The 18404-nt window shown below is 54.0% G+C and overlaps 1 protein-coding gene across 1 annotated transcript; it reads left to right on the top strand.

Moving 5' to 3' along the window:
• Positions 1–183: 183 nt before the first annotated feature.
• MRPL10 (mitochondrial ribosomal protein L10) lies at positions 184–6760 on the top strand. The gene is made up of 5 exons (XM_065422565.1): positions 184–238; positions 770–936; positions 1991–2155; positions 3200–3344; positions 4512–6760. The coding sequence occupies exons 1-5, from the start codon at positions 196–198 to the stop codon at positions 4781–4783; spliced, it is 792 nt and encodes a 263-aa protein (XP_065278637.1). The 5' UTR covers positions 184–195; the 3' UTR covers positions 4784–6760.
• Positions 6761–18404: the final 11644 nt, after the last annotated feature.

Below are 18404 nucleotides of genomic sequence, written 5' to 3'. Positions count from 1 at the left end.
CGGGCAGGTGGCGGGGGATACGCCCAGCGCGTGCCCGTTGCTAGGAGACAGGCGCTTCCGGGGGTTCCCAGGGGCGGGCTCCCCCTGCCGGCCCGGAGGGCGCTGGCAGCGTCCGGCCCCTTTAACTCGCCCCGCCCCGCGCGGGGAGCGGTCCTCCAGCTTCCCACAACCCCCCTCGGCTTCTTCTCGGCTAAGATGGCGGCCGTGGCTTTGTGCTGCCGGGGGCTCCGCAGGACGGGTAACTAAGGACCCTCCCCTCGGGCTCCCAGCAACTCCCCTCCCTCCTCTGACAGCCCCTCCCCCCAAGTCCCGGTGGCTGCCCCCCCATGGGGGGCTCTATCCCAGGAGCCCCCGTGTGGGTTTGGGGAGAGCCTGCACCCAATGAGCTGCTGGGTCTGGGCTAGAGATGAGTCTGGGCTGATTTTCCCCGCCCCCCGCTCCTCCTTCCTTTCCCCTCCCCCCTGTAAATCCAAACACACCAAACTTGGCATGTCACAGTTATTGCTGCAGTGGGTCCTGATCTTCAGACCCACACGTGCCCCCTGCGCTCTCCCCTGCCCCCACATTTCACATCCGGGTCAGAACTTTGCATCTTGGGCGGGTCAGTTACTGAAACGCCTCTGCAGCCTATAGTGGCAGAGCCAGGCTGAACTTATCCCTCATGGGGGGTTTCTGTGAAACATCCCAGGTCACGGTCCAACTTGGGATCAAAGGCCCCGGGGCTCAGGTGCGCTTAAACTACATCGTTCTTTTTTCTTTCCTGCACCAGGCTGGCTGCCCACCCTGCAGATCGTCCGCCATGCCAAGTCAGTCACTCGGCACTGGAAGGCAATGCACTTTGAGCGGCAGAAACTGATGGCAGTGACGGAGTACATCGCTCCCAAACCGGCCGTCCCAGAGAAGTGCATCACTCCCTACATCAAAGCAGTCAAGGAGGTAAGGCTCCCAGCCCAGGTTGAGACGCTTGTTAGTTGGGCTCACCCTTGCGTGTTAAAAATAGCTGCGTTGATGATGCTTTGATGTTGCGTTTCGAGCCCACAGTGCCCCCAGGCTTGAGACCCCAAGCTCCAGCCTACATAGCTATTGTTAGCGTCCTAGCTTGAGCCCTGCTAACCCAAGTCTCTGGACCCGGGCTGGGAGGCTTGTTCCCAGATGCAGGGTAGACACGCCCTTACGGGCTCTGATTATTCGCTGGGGATTCGTGACTCTAGGAAACCTTCTCGGGTTATAGTTGGTATTCCCTTTCTTATCCTTGCTGCTGTTGGGTCTGGACTTCTCTTTTGTTGCTTTGTTGTTTTTTTTCCTATCAGCCTCTTGAGTGATACAGGCTTTGAGTGAGCCCTGTCTCCTGAATTTCTCAGCATTTCTACATCCCTTCGGCTTTAAGGTCTGATCGGCCCTTCTGTTCACTGCGTGCCTGATTCATCAGTGATGCTGGGCATCCCAATCACGCCTGCTGAAGCATGTATGAGCTGGAGATGTTTGGCATCTCTCAGATGAGGCGTTATGCCCATGCCGTCTCTCCGTAGCTGGCCTCTTCAACCTTCGTATTCTGCTCTTTCCCGTCTTGGCTCTTCATTTGTGAAGGACCCAATCCAGCTCTTCGCTAAGTCAACGGCCTGTTGATGTCAGTGGGTGCGGGATCGGACCCCTAGTTCAGATGGTACTCTGGGCTAGTAGCTAAAACGGGGAACAGGGAGTCAGGATTCCTTGGTTCTATTCCTGGCCCTGCCACTCACCCTCTGTGTGATCATGGGCCAGTCACTGAATCTCTGTCTCTCAGTTCTCCCATCTGTAAACTGGGGATGGAGCCCACCTCTGTGAAGCCCTTTGAGGTTCTTGGGTGACTGGAGCTCTATAAAGGCCGAGTTCTTCTGCTTAACTGCTCTCTGCGCAGGCTTCAGGGTGGCACCCAGGTTCCCCCCCAGATCTAGGCTTTGACAGTTGTGTGTTTTAAAAAAAAAAAAAAATACGTCTCTCCCTCTCCCAGGAGAATGGCTATGCAAAGCTGTTACGCTGGCAAGTGGTGGAGACGTTCCGGGACAGTAAAATGATCGCCGTGTGTCAGCACAACTTTACGCCCAGCGAGGAAATGCTGCTCATGAAACACCGCCTCAGGAAGCACAACATCCAAGTCAAGTTCTTCCCTAATGAGGTACAGTCGGAGCTGCCTGGCAGCTAAATCCAACGCGGCAGGCTGCTCCTATTGGAGCGAGGATTAGTTCTTAAGGGGGTGTAGCAAAGCCAGTGCGTGATTGTGCCCAAGACTGCCAAAAAAAAAAGGGGGGGGGGTGAAGGTTATTGTGCGCCCTTTGTTGTGGTATCTGGGTTTGTTACATATATTAAAAAAAAAAAGAGCCTCATCTGGAGTTAAGTGCCATCTACACAAAGCACCAGATGGGCTAAGATTGTGGAGGTTGGCTTCTAGGGCAAACGAATGGTTGGCCAAAAAAGATGAACCTTGCATTGTCCTGAAGATCGGTGTGCTCTGGCGCACCACTAGAGGGAGCATGTTCCACAGCCAGGGACCTTGCCCCAGAATGCCTTGCCCACAGCTCAACATCTAGCTTGGCTCTCTTGATGTTTCATAGGGAGTGAGATCTGGGGCAGCTGGGTCCCAAACCACGGAGGGCTTCGGACTGATTCCCACCTGCTTCAGAATGCAGTTGTTTTCAAGTGAAGTGCACTGCACACAAGTATAACATGTTCATTCTGGCCTTCCCCACTAAACGGGCTTCTGCATTTCAGCTTCTAAGCAGCCGTCAGCACACGATCTCATCATTCACTTACTGGAGGATGTAAGCTTTCCCTCCTCTGCCTCTTTCTGGAGCACCGGGCGTTTTAAACACACTGCCATGTAAGGGCCTGTGAGCACTGCAGAGGGAATGTCAGAAAAACATCTGGCTACGGGGGAACTGATGATGCTGGCCACTTAGGCTAAATGAATCCAATTTCAAGGTGGTTTTGTGCTGAAAATTCTGGTTAGAGGGTGTCTGGAATCTGCTGGTCTCAGATCTCGGGAAGGGCCCAGGTCTGTTCTCATCTGGGCAGATAAAGGGCTTAATTTGAATATGGGGCTCCTGAAATGACTGTTCCTGTGGTACCTTGAAGACAGCTTCAGCCTTTTTGTGATAAATTAAGTGTGATCTCTCTCTCTCTGTCTCCCTTACCTCACTTACTGTTCGCCTCCCTCTTTCAGATTGTGAGACCCTACCTGTCAGTATCCAAATACAAGAACCTCCTTCCTCTCTTTGTGGGCTTCAATCTCATGTTAGTGAGCCCAGAAATCAAGGTGAAGGAAATGTTGCGAATACTGAAGAACGTGCCACAGATAAACCTCCTAGGTAAGGATTCTCCCTCAATCAGGCTAATCTGTTGGATCAACCTTCTTGGAGAGCATCAGGTCTTGTTACTTATATTACACGGGTGTCTAAAGGCGCTAACTGATGTCAGGGCCCTTTCGCGCTAGGTGCTGTACATACACTTAGTGAGAGGCAGCCCCTGCCTCAAAGAGTTTATGATCAAAAGAGAAAGGGTGGGTGGAGTAAACAGACCGAGGGAAAACAGTTTACTCAGAGTGATGCCATACTACTGCCAGGGCTGGTAATAGAACCTGTGTCCTGCCTGGTAGTTCGGTGCCCTGTGGCCCACACTACCTCTGGATGCATCTGCGAGGGGAACGTTTCTGTCTCTAGGTAGTTGGCCCTGGCATCTTTGGCACAGCTGCTTTGCCCTCAGTCCCCAGCATGTGCAAGAGGGATTTGTGTTAACTCAGTCCAGTGGCAGCCCAGCGGGTGCAGCTCCCTGGTGGCAGAAGGCTGGAGGAATTGCTCCTTGGGTCTCATGGACCAGTGACTGTACAAAGAGGTCTCTGGAGAAGAGAACAACTTTGAACCAGGCTCACAAACAGCGACACTCAGCTGGGCATGTGGGGCTGTTTACTGGACGGCTGAAGAGGCTGGAGCTCTTTAGATCACTGATTGAAATTCAGTCCAGGATGGAAGCCATCCAAAGCCCTGACCACCTCATGACTGCTAGGGGGATGAATTGGTCTGAGTGCAGGTGCTCACCTCACATTAGCAAGCCCCTTCTCCCCCACCTTTTTGGCAGAGTTAGAGACCAGGATCACGCTCCCCTTGAAGTGGCCCCTTCAAGTCAGGTCTGAGTCACTTTGACAGGGACGCTCACGCTGCTGCTACCTGTTCCTTTCTAGGTCCTGTCTACTGAACTGAGTGTAGGGCTAGGAGCCAGGAACTCCTGGGTTCTTTTCCTGACTATGCCACTGATTTGTTGCCTGATCTCAAGCAAAGCATATAACCTTTTTCCTTCCCCCTCTGCAAAGAAGGCAACATGGTCTCCAGGGCTGTAAATCCAGCAGCATTAAACTCCCATAACCAAGCACCTCCCTAACACACCTATTGAAAATAAAAGATCCCTGGCTCTCTTTCCTGCTTTTGCATCGTAACCAGTATCTTGCACTCAGCCGTGTCTGCTCCTCTCTTGTCTTTCAGGTGCCTGCATTGACGACACCATCCTAAGCAAGCAGGGGGTCATAAACTACTCCAAGCTGCCCGCTATGGAAATCACCCAGGGGCAAGTGGTGGGCACTCTTTCTCTCCTGGCGTCCCAGACGTGTGCTCTCCTGCAGCACAGCTCTGTGCAACTCACGGCTTTGCTGGATCAGTACATCAAACAGCAAAGTGGCGGAGCTGGGGAGACTGATGGGAAGGCAGGGGAAGGCCAGGCTGAGTTGGGGCCTGCCAAGAGTTCTGCAGGCCTTTGATGCCAGTTCCCTGGCACACTGTTTATTAACCACATCCTGTACATAGAGGCTTATAGCAGGGAGCCTGCCAGGATTCATCTCAGGTGGGTGCGGATTAGTGGGAGAGGCCAATCGCCTGTCTAAGCCAACAACAGAATTAGCAGGAAAAAGATCCTAGGGGACTAACCTGTCAGACTGGTGCTAATGGAATGTGCTACTGTTTGGGGGTGGAGTTTGCAAGGTGGGTCCAGTCCCCCTTTCTCAACCTGGATATGTGAAGTTATTCCTCCCTCCACTTTCTGTAATGCCCCCTCTGGTCAGTTGGTAATGCCGCTGATGGATCATCCCGAGTCTTCGGCAGTGGGAAGGATTGTTCAGTGATGTGGGGAGCGGAGCAGATGGTGGCTGTAGTACTGCATGCTTTCCAACCACCACCAATCCAGCAGTGAGAATCACTGGGCTCCGGGGGGGCCAGAAAGCACATGGGGAAATTCAGAGCCCCTCTCTCAATTAGGGGAACTGAAAGGCAGCCACCTCTGGGGTGGAAGGCACCAACTGTTTAACAACACACAGTAACGCTCCTCTACAGTTTAAGACAGGAAGTGAAGAAGACACTGAAACAGCAGGCTATGCTAGGGACACAGAACGGAGGGATATGCCTTCACAGCAGCTGGAAAGTGTAATTCCCAGTGCGGGCAGATGTACACACGTTAGCTCTGCGTAAGCTCCCCCCTAAATATAGCACTGTGTCCACCGTGGCTCGAGGTAGCCGCCTGTGTCTAGTCTCACCCAACCTCCTGTGGGGCAAGTCTGTGCGCCTGTGGCCACCCTGCTATTTTTAGGTGTGGCTTGAGTAGAGCTAATGCACATACGTCTGTCCCAGCCGGGTATTCTATCTCCCAGCTGCTGTATCGACGTCCCCTTCATGGCTTGAGTGCGCGGTTAACCCTAGAGCAGGATGAGCGTTTTCTATGGAGACATTTTTGCTGATGGAAAATGGCTTTTTTTTTCTTTCTTTTTTGCAAAATAGAATTTCTTGGGGGAGGAAGGGGGCATCTGTTCTTGTTAAACTGTGAAAGATTCTGGAGTCTTCAATTAACTCCTGAAAATATTTGAAGACAAATCTTGTTGTTGTTGGAAACATTTTACAGAGGAGGGGGAAAAAGAAAACGAAAACGAGCTTGGCTTTAGCTAACAGCTCTGTTCTTTCAGATGGGGCCCAACCGTACAGAGCTTGACTAACATGGTTATTTTTCTCAGATGGGCAGCCCCTGCCTGTCCTCCCCAGGGGAGAACCTCCTGCTTCTCTCTCATCTGTGCTTCAGTCTGGCACAGAACTACAGCCCAGTGCCTTCCTAAGAGCAATGGCAGGCACCCTGCCCCACCCAAGAGCTGAGTTCCCTGCCTCCAAGTGCCACTGATTTTCCACTGAGTCTGAAACCAAGCCCAGCCCTGCGTTAGCAGGAAGGGATGTTAGCAAAATAGCCTTCACGGTGTAGTCAAGTGGCAGCCAATCTCTCCTCTTCGCTGCTGTTTGCAGGGGCTGGGTAGCGATGGGGAACTGAAGATGTGGAGATAGATTTTAACCCTGCTGTAAATTGGCCTAATACCACTGATGTGAGTGGACTTGTGCCTAGCTGAAGCAGGGCTGTGGATGGCATAAATCTACAGGCCTGCTGTATAAAATGCTTTGTCCTAGCATTGTCAACACCGCCATTTAAATTGTTATTGGACCAGGGCCCCTATTTTTTTTCCTGATCGCTTTGGCCTCAAAGTTGTGTGGACTGGGGCCGTGCAGTAGCAGTGACAATACTGCCTATGCCTCCTCCAAAGATGGACAAACTCCCTGAAAGCGAGTTCTGGCGTGGGTGTTAACGGCTGCCTGTGCACAGCTCCTTCGTCTGTGCTATTGAACTGAACTTGGCAAAGCATCAAAGACCGGCCCCAGCCTGGCTGTGGGAGCGAAGTGGGAGGACTCGTTAATAAACATTGTTTTCTAGAATGTCTGGGCTGCGGGAGTCTTTGTCTGAGGCTTTGCTCTTAGGATTTTTACAAAGCTGGTCCCTCTCCCCCCCCCCCCCCCATGTGACTCCTTTGGTGGCTTCCCTTCCAGCTGCAATATGACCAACGTAGTGTTGATGCCGCAGGATGCTGGCCTGAAGCTGCCTTTAGGCAGAGCACAGATCTCCCTGGTCCTCAGCCCAGCCCAGTGCAGGCAGGGAGAAGGAGGTCCAGTCCCTTTGCCAACTCAGTCCGTGGGCTCTGCTTAGACTCCAGGCACAGGGAACCCTTCTCCCAGTAAATGAACCTGGGTGGTAGAGCATCTCACAGGTCTCCTGGGAGACTAAAGAACAAAGTCTGGTGTTAATCTGAGCTGCTCCTGCTTCTTCCGAGATGCACCAAACTCTCTGGATGTCAGGTGGTGATCTCCGTGATTACAAGCACGAATGCCTCTTCCAATCTGTCCAGTCAATGGGTTCAGTCTTAGCTTTAGTGAGCTAAGGAGGGTAATAGTCTTTGGACTTCTCCAGCACCTTCCATCCAAGGATCTCAAGCCCCTTTACCAATATTAAAGATGGCAGGGGATTGTTGTCTGCTGGGGAAACAGGCAGAGCTGGGACGTGACCTGCTCCCAGACACGGGGATTTCTACCCACCAGTGGCCTGTGTGTGTAGTGTCGTGTCTTTCTGCTTCCCACCAGCACTGATGTCAGAGTTATATTTAGCTCGGAGTAACAGGATGTGGCAGAGTCTGGAACAGAACCCAGCTCTCTGCCTCAATTTCCTGCCTGAGAACTGCACGGCCATCCTTTGGCCTGTGAGGGAGCTGCTGCATCTTCTCACAGGGGTACCTGAATATGCTCCCTGGGGCCTGTAGACCTGTGCGTTTCCCAGGCTGCTTCAGGCTCACTCCCTTTATCGCTCGTAGCATAAATCACTCGATATCCCTGAGCCTGGGCATTGCTATAGGCGTCTGGGAGGGCCGATCCCTTCGCTACTCATGGCTCTTGTTCCCTGATATGTGACCCAAGTCCAAGCAAGTGCGGTGCTCTCCTGATTAGCAATAGGGAGCCTGATTTCCCCTGGTGACCTTGGCAGGGTAGGGAAATGCTGCTGTTAGGGCCAGGAGATCAAAGCAGTGACACCTCTGTCCCAAGCACAGGTAACTCACGAGGGCAGCCCGGTCCCCTTCTCAAGGGGGGAGAATGTCTGCTTCATGCCTTTGCTCTCTGCATGGCAGCCAGGAACGAAGAGTGTGTGCTGCTAATGACCCTTTCGGTTGATAGTAGAACACAGACATGCCTCCATCGGTGCGGTGTAGACCATGTCCCACCCCCTCTCCCACTGATCTGATATGGCCAGGAAAGACCCTACTGGCTGGCACGTGATCTGGAAACCTCAACAGTGGCATTGCATTTTCAGATGGTTCATTGGGTGCCCCACTGCTACAACTGTGCGGGGGGGAGGGGGGAGAGAAAATACTTGGCACAATGCACCGAAGTGGAAATTCTTCTGCCATTGGGCTTAGCCCATGGAGCTTTCTGCTGGTGCTCCAATTGCAAATTGACTGGATTTTTTCTTTCCGCAATATCTGAGTGCTAACAGCTCTGATATCTGCACTGAGGGGGGGGGGGAGGTTTTGTTTTAAAAAGGGGGGGTTGTAAAAAAAAGAATGGTCATTTTATGTTTATTTTGACGAAAACTTGAAATATGTTCAAAGAAAAATGTTGATGCAAATGGGAAAAAATATATAGATTTCATGTACATTTTGTGCAACTTTTTTCCTTCCAGTGACAGGTGAACAGGGAGAGCTGCTGGAAGCAGAGGTTGGTTTTAGCTATTGGATCAACAACATTCCTCATTCTCCATCCCCCTTTATGCCCCTGCAATTTAGTTCCTTCCGGTGGCTTCTTGGACTCTGTATCTCTACACTTGCAGCTGTGGCCCTGCTGTGCTTTCCTACTCCCTTCCGGAGATAGCTGAAGATATTCACTCTGATCTCCGAAACGCAACGGGCTTGGGTCCTGTCTGCCTGGAGGAACCAATGTTCTCTCCACTTTACTTTGTGCTGCTGTCGCTGTTGAGATAAGGGTGACAATTTTCTGAGCTTTTTGGCAGACAATTGGGTTTTCAACACCATAAAAAGCGTTCTTTCTTTCCATGGAAAATGTTGAGTTTTTTGGCACAAGATCAAAATCTAAAATATTTTGGCCGAAATCCAAAATATTTCAATTCTGAAAGGCTGCCCCCAAGCCTCATGGGAGTTGTAGTTCAGGTGCCTCACACTCCCATTCTCTATCAGCTTGGCTTCCTGGCTGGATTTCATCTCCCATGATGCACTGCTGTCCCTCACCAAGAGGCGAGATGATGATGCATCATGGGAGACCAGCCTATAGAGGTGAATGGGAGTATGAGGCACCCAAACAACAATGCCCATGGGGCACCGCAGCACCATTTCAAAACAGAAACATTTTGGTTTTCGGCCAAACGATGTCAGTTTGATTCTTGGCCCCAAACTTGAAATTTTCTGCTGTCTTTGAGATCAGCAGGGGACTCTCCAGTGAGGCGTCCCTAGCGTTAAACAGCTGAGCGCTGTCAGCCTGCAGGACTTTGATTCTGGAACTATTGTGCCAGTGGGAGAAGCAAGAGGATGGAGGACTATGTGGTTAAAGCACTAAAGTGGGAGTCGACTCCTGGCTCTGCAATGGTTTTTTGTGGCCTTGGGGTCATCACTTGACATCGCTGAGCCTCAATTCCCACTGTGTAAAATTGGCAGAGGTTTGTGTGTGTGTGTGTGTGTGTGTGTGTGTGAGATCCTTCCCAATTCCTACCCCACAGGGGTGTTAGGAGGCTACGTTAATTGTGAGACAATCTGACACCATGATGAGGGTGACCAGCATGACAAGGGGGGGGGGGGATAGCTCAGTGGTTTGAGTATTGGACTACTAAACCCAGGGTTCAATCCTTGAGGGGGCCACTTAGGGATCTGGGGCAAAAATCAGTACTTGGTCCTGCTAGTGAAGGCAGGGGGCTGGACTCGATGACCTTTCGAGGTCCCTTTCAGTTCTATGAGATAGGTATCTCTCTCAAGTCCAAAAGGGACGTGGCCTCTGTGCACATAGAGTGCCAGCCCGGCTCACGTCTAGCGAGGTCCTTCATGTGATCTAGCCAACTCTTCTGTGGCTATGTCCCTTGCTGGCGATCTTAGGCAACTGAAGCTTGGGGTGCCCATGTGGTCACTGGCCCTGTAGGGGCCTTCCTTGCCCTTTCTTCGTTCATGCTAATAAAAGGTCTCTATCAAGACAGCCACTCAAACTGATGGAGGTGGTTGATGGGTTTAGCCACAAATATGCGCTTTGCTGATTTTGTCCTGCAAGTTAATATGGAGCAACTGAGAAGATGTTCGGTTTGTCCCTTGTGGCACCTTAGAGACTGACACATTTATTTGGGCATAAGCTTTCCTGGGCTAAAACCCACTTCATCAGATGACCAAATACATTTGTTGTTTTTGCTCTTACAGACTAATACGGCTACCCCCTCTGAAACCTGTACCCCAGGTGACAGCCTGTTTTGGGGTCCATTCTGTTGAGCTGGTACTGCCCCGAGTGGCTGTGTGTTTGGGTCAGCCCTGGTGAGCTGGTCCTGGCCCAGGTGACAGGGTTTGGGTGGGTTCCCGCTTGATCCCGTGTTGGCCCAGGTCAGGTGTGGGTTTGGGTCGGTTCTGCTGAGCCGGTGCCACCTGCGGCTGTCGGGGCCGGTTCTCGGGGAGTCTCTGCAGCTGTCCCCCTCCCAACTGCTACCACACCCCGCCGGAGACCTCCCCGACCGGCCCGGGCAGCGCCCGGTTCGAGAACAGGACCCTGCCCGGGAAGGCTGGACCGGGCGCGTCCGGACCGCGCTGTCCCGGTCCCGGTCCCGTTCTTCTCCCGAGTCCTCCACGGAGCAGGGGGGCAGAGCCGAGCCGCGGCAGGCGCGATAGGGGATTAGGGGCGAGAGAGCCGCTGCCGCTTTCTTCCGTGTTCCGGCTTCCTGCCGCCAGCCGCGGCGGCGCTGGGCACGGATGCGGCCGGGCGAAGGCGGAGGGGCCGGCGCGGGGCTGGGGCTGCCCCCGCACGCCTAGGTAAGGGGCCGCCCCGCGGGGCCGGCCGCGCCCCCCTCGCTCCGTGCCCGGGGGGCGGCTGGGATCCGGCCCCCTGCCCGCTCCGGGGCTCCCTTGCCGGCGGCTCCCGGGACCTGCCTGGAGCAGAGCCCCGGAGAGGCAGAGCCGCCCCCCGCTGGCTGGGGCTAGGGGCTGCCCAGGCTCCGGGGTGGGGGGCCAAGGGGGTGGCTGGGCACCGGGGGGGGGGGTCTCCTCGGACCCTGCGCTGGCATGGGCGGGGGTCTGTCCCTGTCTGTCTGTCCCCCCTCCAGGCCGCTCCAGGAAGGGGCTCTGGCTGGGGGTCTGGCCCCAGCTCTGGGGGGCCGGTGTGTAATAGGGTAGTTGCGGTGGGTAGCGACTGGCAGCCCCCGTCACGGACCGGGACCCCGGTGGGCTGGGTGCTGTCTTGGTAGCCAGGACGCCTGGGTTCTATTTTCAGCTGGGGAAGGCAGTGCCGACTAGGGTTTAGAGCAGGAGACAGGCAGCCAGGACGCCTGGGTTCTGTTCCTAGTTCTGCCGCTAACTTGCTGAATGGCCTTGGGCAAGTCACTTCTTTTCCCCCCTGCCTCAGTTTCCCCCATCTGTAAAGTGGGGGTAAGGATACTGGTTGAAGTGCCCTAAAGGAGGATGAGACAGTGGTTTGAACATGCAAAGGGCCAATTATTAGTGGTCTTATTGGGCCGGGGTGTTGCCCTGCTGTCCAGCCCAATTGTAATTGCATTCTGCCTCCTTAAATTCCTCCTGCAGTTTCACCTGGGTACAGCCTTCTCCTTCCCTTCCTGTCCTAAAACTGTGGGGCAGTGTGACTATTGAGCAGCCACTGCGTTCCACCCCAGAAGCTGCTGCATTTCAGAATGCCTGGGTGAAGCGAGGCTCAGACACTTCATTCGCAAAGCCCTCTAGGCTGAAAAGCACCGTAGATGTCTCAGGTATTTTTAGCAGCGGCGATGGGTGACATCCGAGTGGGTACGCAGATCTGATAGGTAGCGTTGAGGCGGCAGGCAGGGCGGAAATTTACAGTGAGTGGGGGGAGACGGGACCTCCCCATGGCCCACGCCTCGTCAGGTTCATTCACACACGTCTTGTGGCTGTTTGTGTGACAGTAGCACCCAGAGCCCCGTTGTGCTGGGTGCTGTACAAACACAGGCTATGAGACAACCCTGGCCCTGAAGGGCTGATAGATTGGAACGACAAGGGAGCGTGGGGCCAGATTTTCAGAGCAGCTCAGGGCCAGCACTCGGCTCCCACAATCCGGGCCTTCAGCACCCACTTGGCAAATCTGATCTGTGCCTGGTCCCGGAACCAAAGCCCTCGGTCTAGTCTCGAGTTGTCAGATTCAGCCTCATTTTGGTGGGTCTCTAGATAAAACAACACCTAAGGGACCCTGCCATTCCCCCGCTGCCCTTAAACCCTTTCCAGGTCCTCCCTCATCTTTGCACACTCCCAACACCGCACCTGTTTCCTGACTCCAACACCCCCTCCCTCCGCCTGTACAGAGCCAGGCCCTCCGGACTTTGTGGCCTGTGGTCCGTTCACAGATTATCAGCCCGCGAGGTATGTGGCGGCTGAGCGCAGCAGGTCACCCCCAAGGTAGGAGGGTAAAGAAGGGGATCTGCCCTCATGAGCTGCCTGCATAGGTACTGAGTCACTGCGGGCCACGTGTAGGAAATGCCGAGGAAGCAGAATGAGGCGGGGTAGCGGGGGAGGATGGAGGTTGCACTCTGAACCCCGGCTGCCTGGCAGCTCCCAGGTCATTAGCTGTCAAGGGGAAGTTGCACTTGCCCTCGGAAGAGAAGCCAAAAGAGCTTCTTAGCCGTTTTTCTCCACCCTGAGTAAGAGTGACGCTGGGCCCTTCTCCAGCATTTTCTACTCAGGAATCTCAAAGTGCTTCATGGGTGTTGGGGAGTCAAGACTGAAAATCCCATCTGAGGTGGGTCAGTATCGTTATCCCCATTTCAGATGGGGGAAACTGAGGCACGGGGGGACGGGAGTGACTTGTCTGAGGTGAGACAGTGGGTTAGTGGCAAAGCTAGGAGTAGAACCTAATAGTCCTGGTTCTAAGACACCCCTGTTCTAACCACTAAACACACTCTCCTCCCAGAGTTGGGATTAGAACCCAGGAGTCCTGGTTCCTTGAGTCCCTCTGCTCTAAGCACTAGACCCCACTGCTTCCCAGAGCCGGGACTAGTGCCCAGGAGTCTTGGGTCCCAGTCTCCTGCTCTAACCATTAGACTCACTGCCTGAGACTTCGGTACTTTTTAGCCTCATCTGAATTTATACGAGGGGTGGGTGTTTGTCTATATAATGCATTATTATTATTATTATTTGCATTATCATATCACCAAGGAGCCCCAGTCAGGGGCCAGGACCCTGCTGAGCCAGTCTCTGCGCTATATATGTATTTACTCTCCTTTTTATGTTTCACGTGGTAGATCACATTAAAACAAAAAAGTCGTGTAGTCAACAGAAATTTGCTTGGAAAATGTCACTTTCCCTCCAGTTTGAGTTGCATCTGGGTTTGTGATCAGCGTGTACTGGGTCTTGGTGACTGAGATTTCAGATGATATAAAAGCTGGAGCGTGGCTAAAAAATATTTGGGGGGGAGGAGGTAGGTGTTGGCCCCCCTGATGCCCGTACCCTGTGATTAGGAGGTTCTCCTGTTGACTTCAGTGGGTCAGGGCTCTGTTCCCAGCTCTGCCACTGACTTGCTGTGGGACCCTGGGCAAGTCACAGCCCTGCTCTGTGCCTCAGTTTCCCCTTCCACCCTTGTCTATTCAGCCTGTGAGCCTTTGGGGGCAGGGACTTGGCACAATGGGGCCCCTAGGTGCTGCTGTCATGCAAACAGACCCCGGCCCAGGGCTCAGGCCGCTTCCCGGTATTGAACTGAAAGAGGTGAGAGGAGGTTGTGCAAATGGGGGGTGGAGGAGTGAAGAGTGGTGGGCCAGGAGAGATGGCGAGGAGGGGTGGGGGTCTGGGGCCACGGCAGCTTTCTGTGTGGGGCGGAGGGGGCAGCAGGCAATGGTGGGTGGCTGGGCTGTGCCTGGCATTCCAGCTGGTGCTTCCCGGGACTGGGAGGCGGAGGGGGTTGTTGGCAGGGGGGGAGGGCTGACGTGGGTGTCAGGGGTGATCAGAGGGGAACAGCCAGAGGAGGCAGAATGCAGTGTCCTGGAGAGATGGCTGAGAGGGCCTGGAGCTGCTGGAGGAGGCAGGATCCCAGGGTGGGTGGAGAGTTTGGCCCGAGGTCCTCAGAAGTGTGGGAGGGACCTGTTCAGTCCATCCAGCAAGTCCCCGCCCCCATCCTCCTTGGGGGGCGTTTGTGGCACCCACAGTGTGTCCAGCACACATTTGCTGCCTTTGTGTCTTTCCTACTCCCCATTGTGGGCTTATTCGGGGAGGGGGGATTTGGAACACTGTCTCCAGCTTTCCTGGGGGGCAGCGTGCGCTGCAGGGGTCGCAGCAGGGGTCTTTGAGTCAGGACTCCTGGGTTCCTTTCCTGACTCTGGAAGGGGAGTGTTCTGCAGTGGCTAGAGCAGGGGTCTTTGAGTCAGGACTCCTGGGTTCCTTTCCCGACGTTGGGAGGGGACAGCAGTAGAGCTGGGAGTCAGGAGACTTGGGTTCTGTTTCAGCTCTGGGAAGGACGGATTGTGTGTCGTGGCTCATGCCCGGGGGCCCAGAATCAGGACCCTGGATTCTATTTCTGACTCCCACCACCCACTGGCTGTGTGATCTTGGGCAGGTCGCTTCCCCGCTCTGTGCCTCAGTTTCCCCCATCTGTAGTATATTCCCCAGATCTCTGGGTGCAAATGGGATAAACACAGAGGCCTATGAGCTGATGGGGAAGCTGAGAAATGCCCAGTGCTGAAAGGGTTAAACCTTCCTGAGGCTTGTGAATGACCCTGTTGTCATAGCATCAGGGAAAGGCAAGGTGTAGAACCCTGTTAAGCCCTCCCACCCATCCGCCCCCCCCTTGGCAGAAACACACAGATTTGTTTGCCAAGGGAGGGTGCAAAGGAGAAGGACAGGGAGGGCCACATGCTGAGTTTCCCCTCCCGCACCATGCTCCCTCAAGGTCACCAGACCTGCTTCCTCCCCAGGTCCCCACTTGGGCTCTGCCGGGGTTGTTAGCAGGGATCCTGCCAGCTGCCGGGTGCCCTGGGTCGTGGCTTCTTGGGGAGCAGGAGGGTTACGGGGAGAAGCGGATGGGAGATTCCTTGTGCTCCGGTGAGCGGAAACAACTCCACACCTGCCACCTCTTCCCCATGGGGTCGGCTGCGGGCTGCCGGGCTCTGAGGGTGAGGGGTGAGGAGGCAGAGACATGGGGAACGGGGGTGTCAGTGATGGATGGATAGTCAACCTGTGGAACTCACTGCCGGGGGATGTTGTGAAGGCCAAAACTAGAACGGGCTTCAAAAAAGAATGAGATCCATTCATGGAGGACAGGTCCATCAGTGGCCATTAGCCAAGATGGGCAGGGGACGCAACCCCATTCTCTGGGTGTCCCATAGCCTCTGACTGCCAGATGCTGGGACTGGATGACAGGGGATGGATCACTCGATAATTGCCCTGTTCTGTTCATTCCCTCTGGGGCACCTGGCACCGGCCACTGTCGGAAGACAGGACGCTGGGCTCGATGGCCCCTTGGTCTGACCTGGCGTGGTCTGACGCTTGTGTGCGGCATCACACCCCGTCAGAAGGGGCCATTAGATCATGTAGTCTGACGCTCTGTACAGCTACAGGCCAGTAATGTTCATCCTGTATTCAACCCAAAGACTTCAGTTCGACTAACGCATTTAAATCCTCCGGAGACTAAACTGCCTAGGCAGAGACCGAGGGGCCGCCGCAGGGTTGGTCGCTGTGCCCAAGGCTTCTGCCGTGGCAGGGAGTTGATCAGGTGTGATCTGCCCAGGCGATCCCAGCGGGCGACTGGCGCCCCGCGCTGCAGAGGAAGGAGAATCCACCCCATGAGGTCCCTGCCAATCTGCTCTGGGGGGGGGGGAGGGGAATCCCATACAACCCCCAAATCTGGCAACCAGTCTGACCCTGAGCAAGTCAGCCAGGCAGCTAAGACAGGATCACCGGCCCCCCTGTCTGGTGTCTCCAGCCATGGCCGTCTCTGATCCTCCTTCAGCGGCAAGCAATTCCCCCCCACACTCCCCAATACATCTGGACCCACGATACTCAAACTGCAAGTGGCTCTTTGCAGCACATGATATTAAAATCCTGTGAGATTTAATTATTAACCGATCTAAGCTCCTAACCAATCAGGATGCTTTCCCTCTGTTTATTAACCAATTGTAGACTACTTGGTCAGTCTATCTTGCTGTGAAAATTATGTATCCAAGTTGTTAATGAAGCCATGAATTCCCAGGGCCGGGGCTCTTTTGGATAATGTTAATTTGGCTCCAGACCCCCTGAGGTGGGAGTATCGCTGCTCTAGACACTTGTGTCCTGCCTCGTGGGGAGGAGACGAAAGCTCCTGACCCGAAAAGGGGGGTGGGAGGGGAGAGAGACAACAGCCGGATCGGACCAGCTGAGCCTCTGTGCTGAGGAGGGCCTGTCCCCTCACTGGGGCGTCCTCTCCCGCTCGCCCACAAACCCCTCGACTTCCGCTAGGTTTGCCCTCTCTAATCCTCTGGGGCCCGACCTGTCCTCTATGAGTTCGCAAAGATATTTGCTAACATTTCCGAGCTTGCTTCAGCTAGTTCCTTAAGTAGTGTGGGGTGAATTTCATTAGGCCCTGCTGGCTTGAATACATCTAACCTACCAAAATGTTCTTTAACGCGTTCTTTCCTTCTTCTGGCTTGAGTTCCTGCCCCCTTGTTAATGTTCATTGTGTTCAGTATCTGCTCACAATTAATCTTTGTAGTGAAGACTGAAGCAAAATAACAGGTTTCAGAGTAGCAGCCGTGTTAGTCTGTATCCGCAAAAAGAACAGGAGGACTTGTGGCACCTTAGAGACTAACACATTTATTAGAGCATAAGCTTTCGTGGGCTACAGCCCACTTCATCGGATGCATAGAACGGAACATATAGTAAGGAGATCTAGATACACACACAGAGAAGATGAAACTCCCACCTTTTCATGTTCTCTGACATGTTCTCTAAGGTGCCACAAGTCCTCCTGTTCTTTTTGAAGCAAAATAGGTATTCAACACCTCAGCCTTCTTGATGTCACCATCCACTATTAGCTCCCCTTCCCTGCTAAGTAGAGGACCTACACTTCCCTTTGGCATTCTCTTGCTCCTAATGTATTTATAGAACCTCTTCTTCTTGTCTCTTATGCTCCTAGATGAGTTATACTTAGCTTGTGCCTTCGCCTTTTTGCTGTTGTGCCTCCATGCTTGTGCCATTAGTTTATATTCATCCTTAGCGATTTGTCCACATCCTACTAGGCTGTAGATCCTACTCAAGAGGAGAGGACAGACGTTGATCCTACTCTTTGTAGGGTTCCCTTTTTGATTTCCAGGTCACTAAAGAGTTCCTGATGGATCCCTGTTGGCCTCTCACTATTCTGACTGTCTTTCCTTTGCACCAGGATATTTGCAGAGCTTTGTGCATCCCCATGGGCCCCAGGGCCTGCTGGGTATTCTCCACAGTCTCCACAGTTAGACAAGCCTCCAGTTCTGGCACTTCCGCTCCATGCCTCCTACCATGGAGACACTTCCATAAGCTAACGGCATCTCCCCCGGAGGCAGTTCCCCCTAGCCCAGGGGTTCCTTTGCTCAGCTGCAGATTACACACGGTGTGCCAAGCAGATGCAGCTTCTCAAGCCTTATGCATCGCGGTGAGATCTCTTAGGGCTGTGGAACAGTCTGCCAAGGGAAGTGGGGGAAGCTTTGTGCCCAGGGACCCTTAAAGCTAGACAGGACAGAGGGGCAGGAGTGTCGTCAGGACCGAGCCTGCCCTGGCCTAGACGGGACCGAAAGGGTCCAGCTCCTGTGATCCGACGTTCCAACGGAGAGCGAAGCCTCTCGGAGCTCTCCCTTGCATTTCGGAGCAAAAAAGAAAAGCCGAAGGGCCGGATCCTCAGCGAGTGTAAATCTGCCACCGTGGAACTGTTCTGATTTACCCCGGCTGGGGGTCTGGCCCCACGAGTGCAGTCAGGTGACACTGCACGTAACCCTGAGCTGAGCGGATCAGAGCTGGCTTGGCCACATGGCCCATATCAAGTACTGTCTGGATCTTGTGGTCTCCATGGGAATAAGCTGGCTTTTAGCCCAAAGCCAGCCTTGGAAAGGCTCCTGCTTGCAAAATAAAAGTCCCAGGGGTTGTAGGGGTGATGGTTGTTCGGGCGGGACGTGTGAGATAAAGGTCTGTGTACAGCGGGGTACACAGAGTGAGGCAGAAGGGAAGGCACTGGGGTCTGCCCCTGGCTGGCTAAACTCTGAAGGCGAGATCCTGCATCTGCTTTAGCTTCCACTCCACGGAGCCCTAAGCGATCAGGATGAGAAATTTGCAAATAGCCCCTTGTCCGTGGATGTGTTAAAGATCCCGTCACCCTTCT

Source organism: Emys orbicularis, chromosome 25 (assembly GCF_028017835.1).
Source record: "Emys orbicularis isolate rEmyOrb1 chromosome 25, rEmyOrb1.hap1, whole genome shotgun sequence".
Lineage (NCBI taxonomy): Eukaryota > Metazoa > Chordata > Testudines > Emydidae > Emys > Emys orbicularis.
The sequence above is the reverse complement of the archived record's forward strand: the minus strand, read 5'-3'. Positions and strand labels throughout refer to the sequence as shown.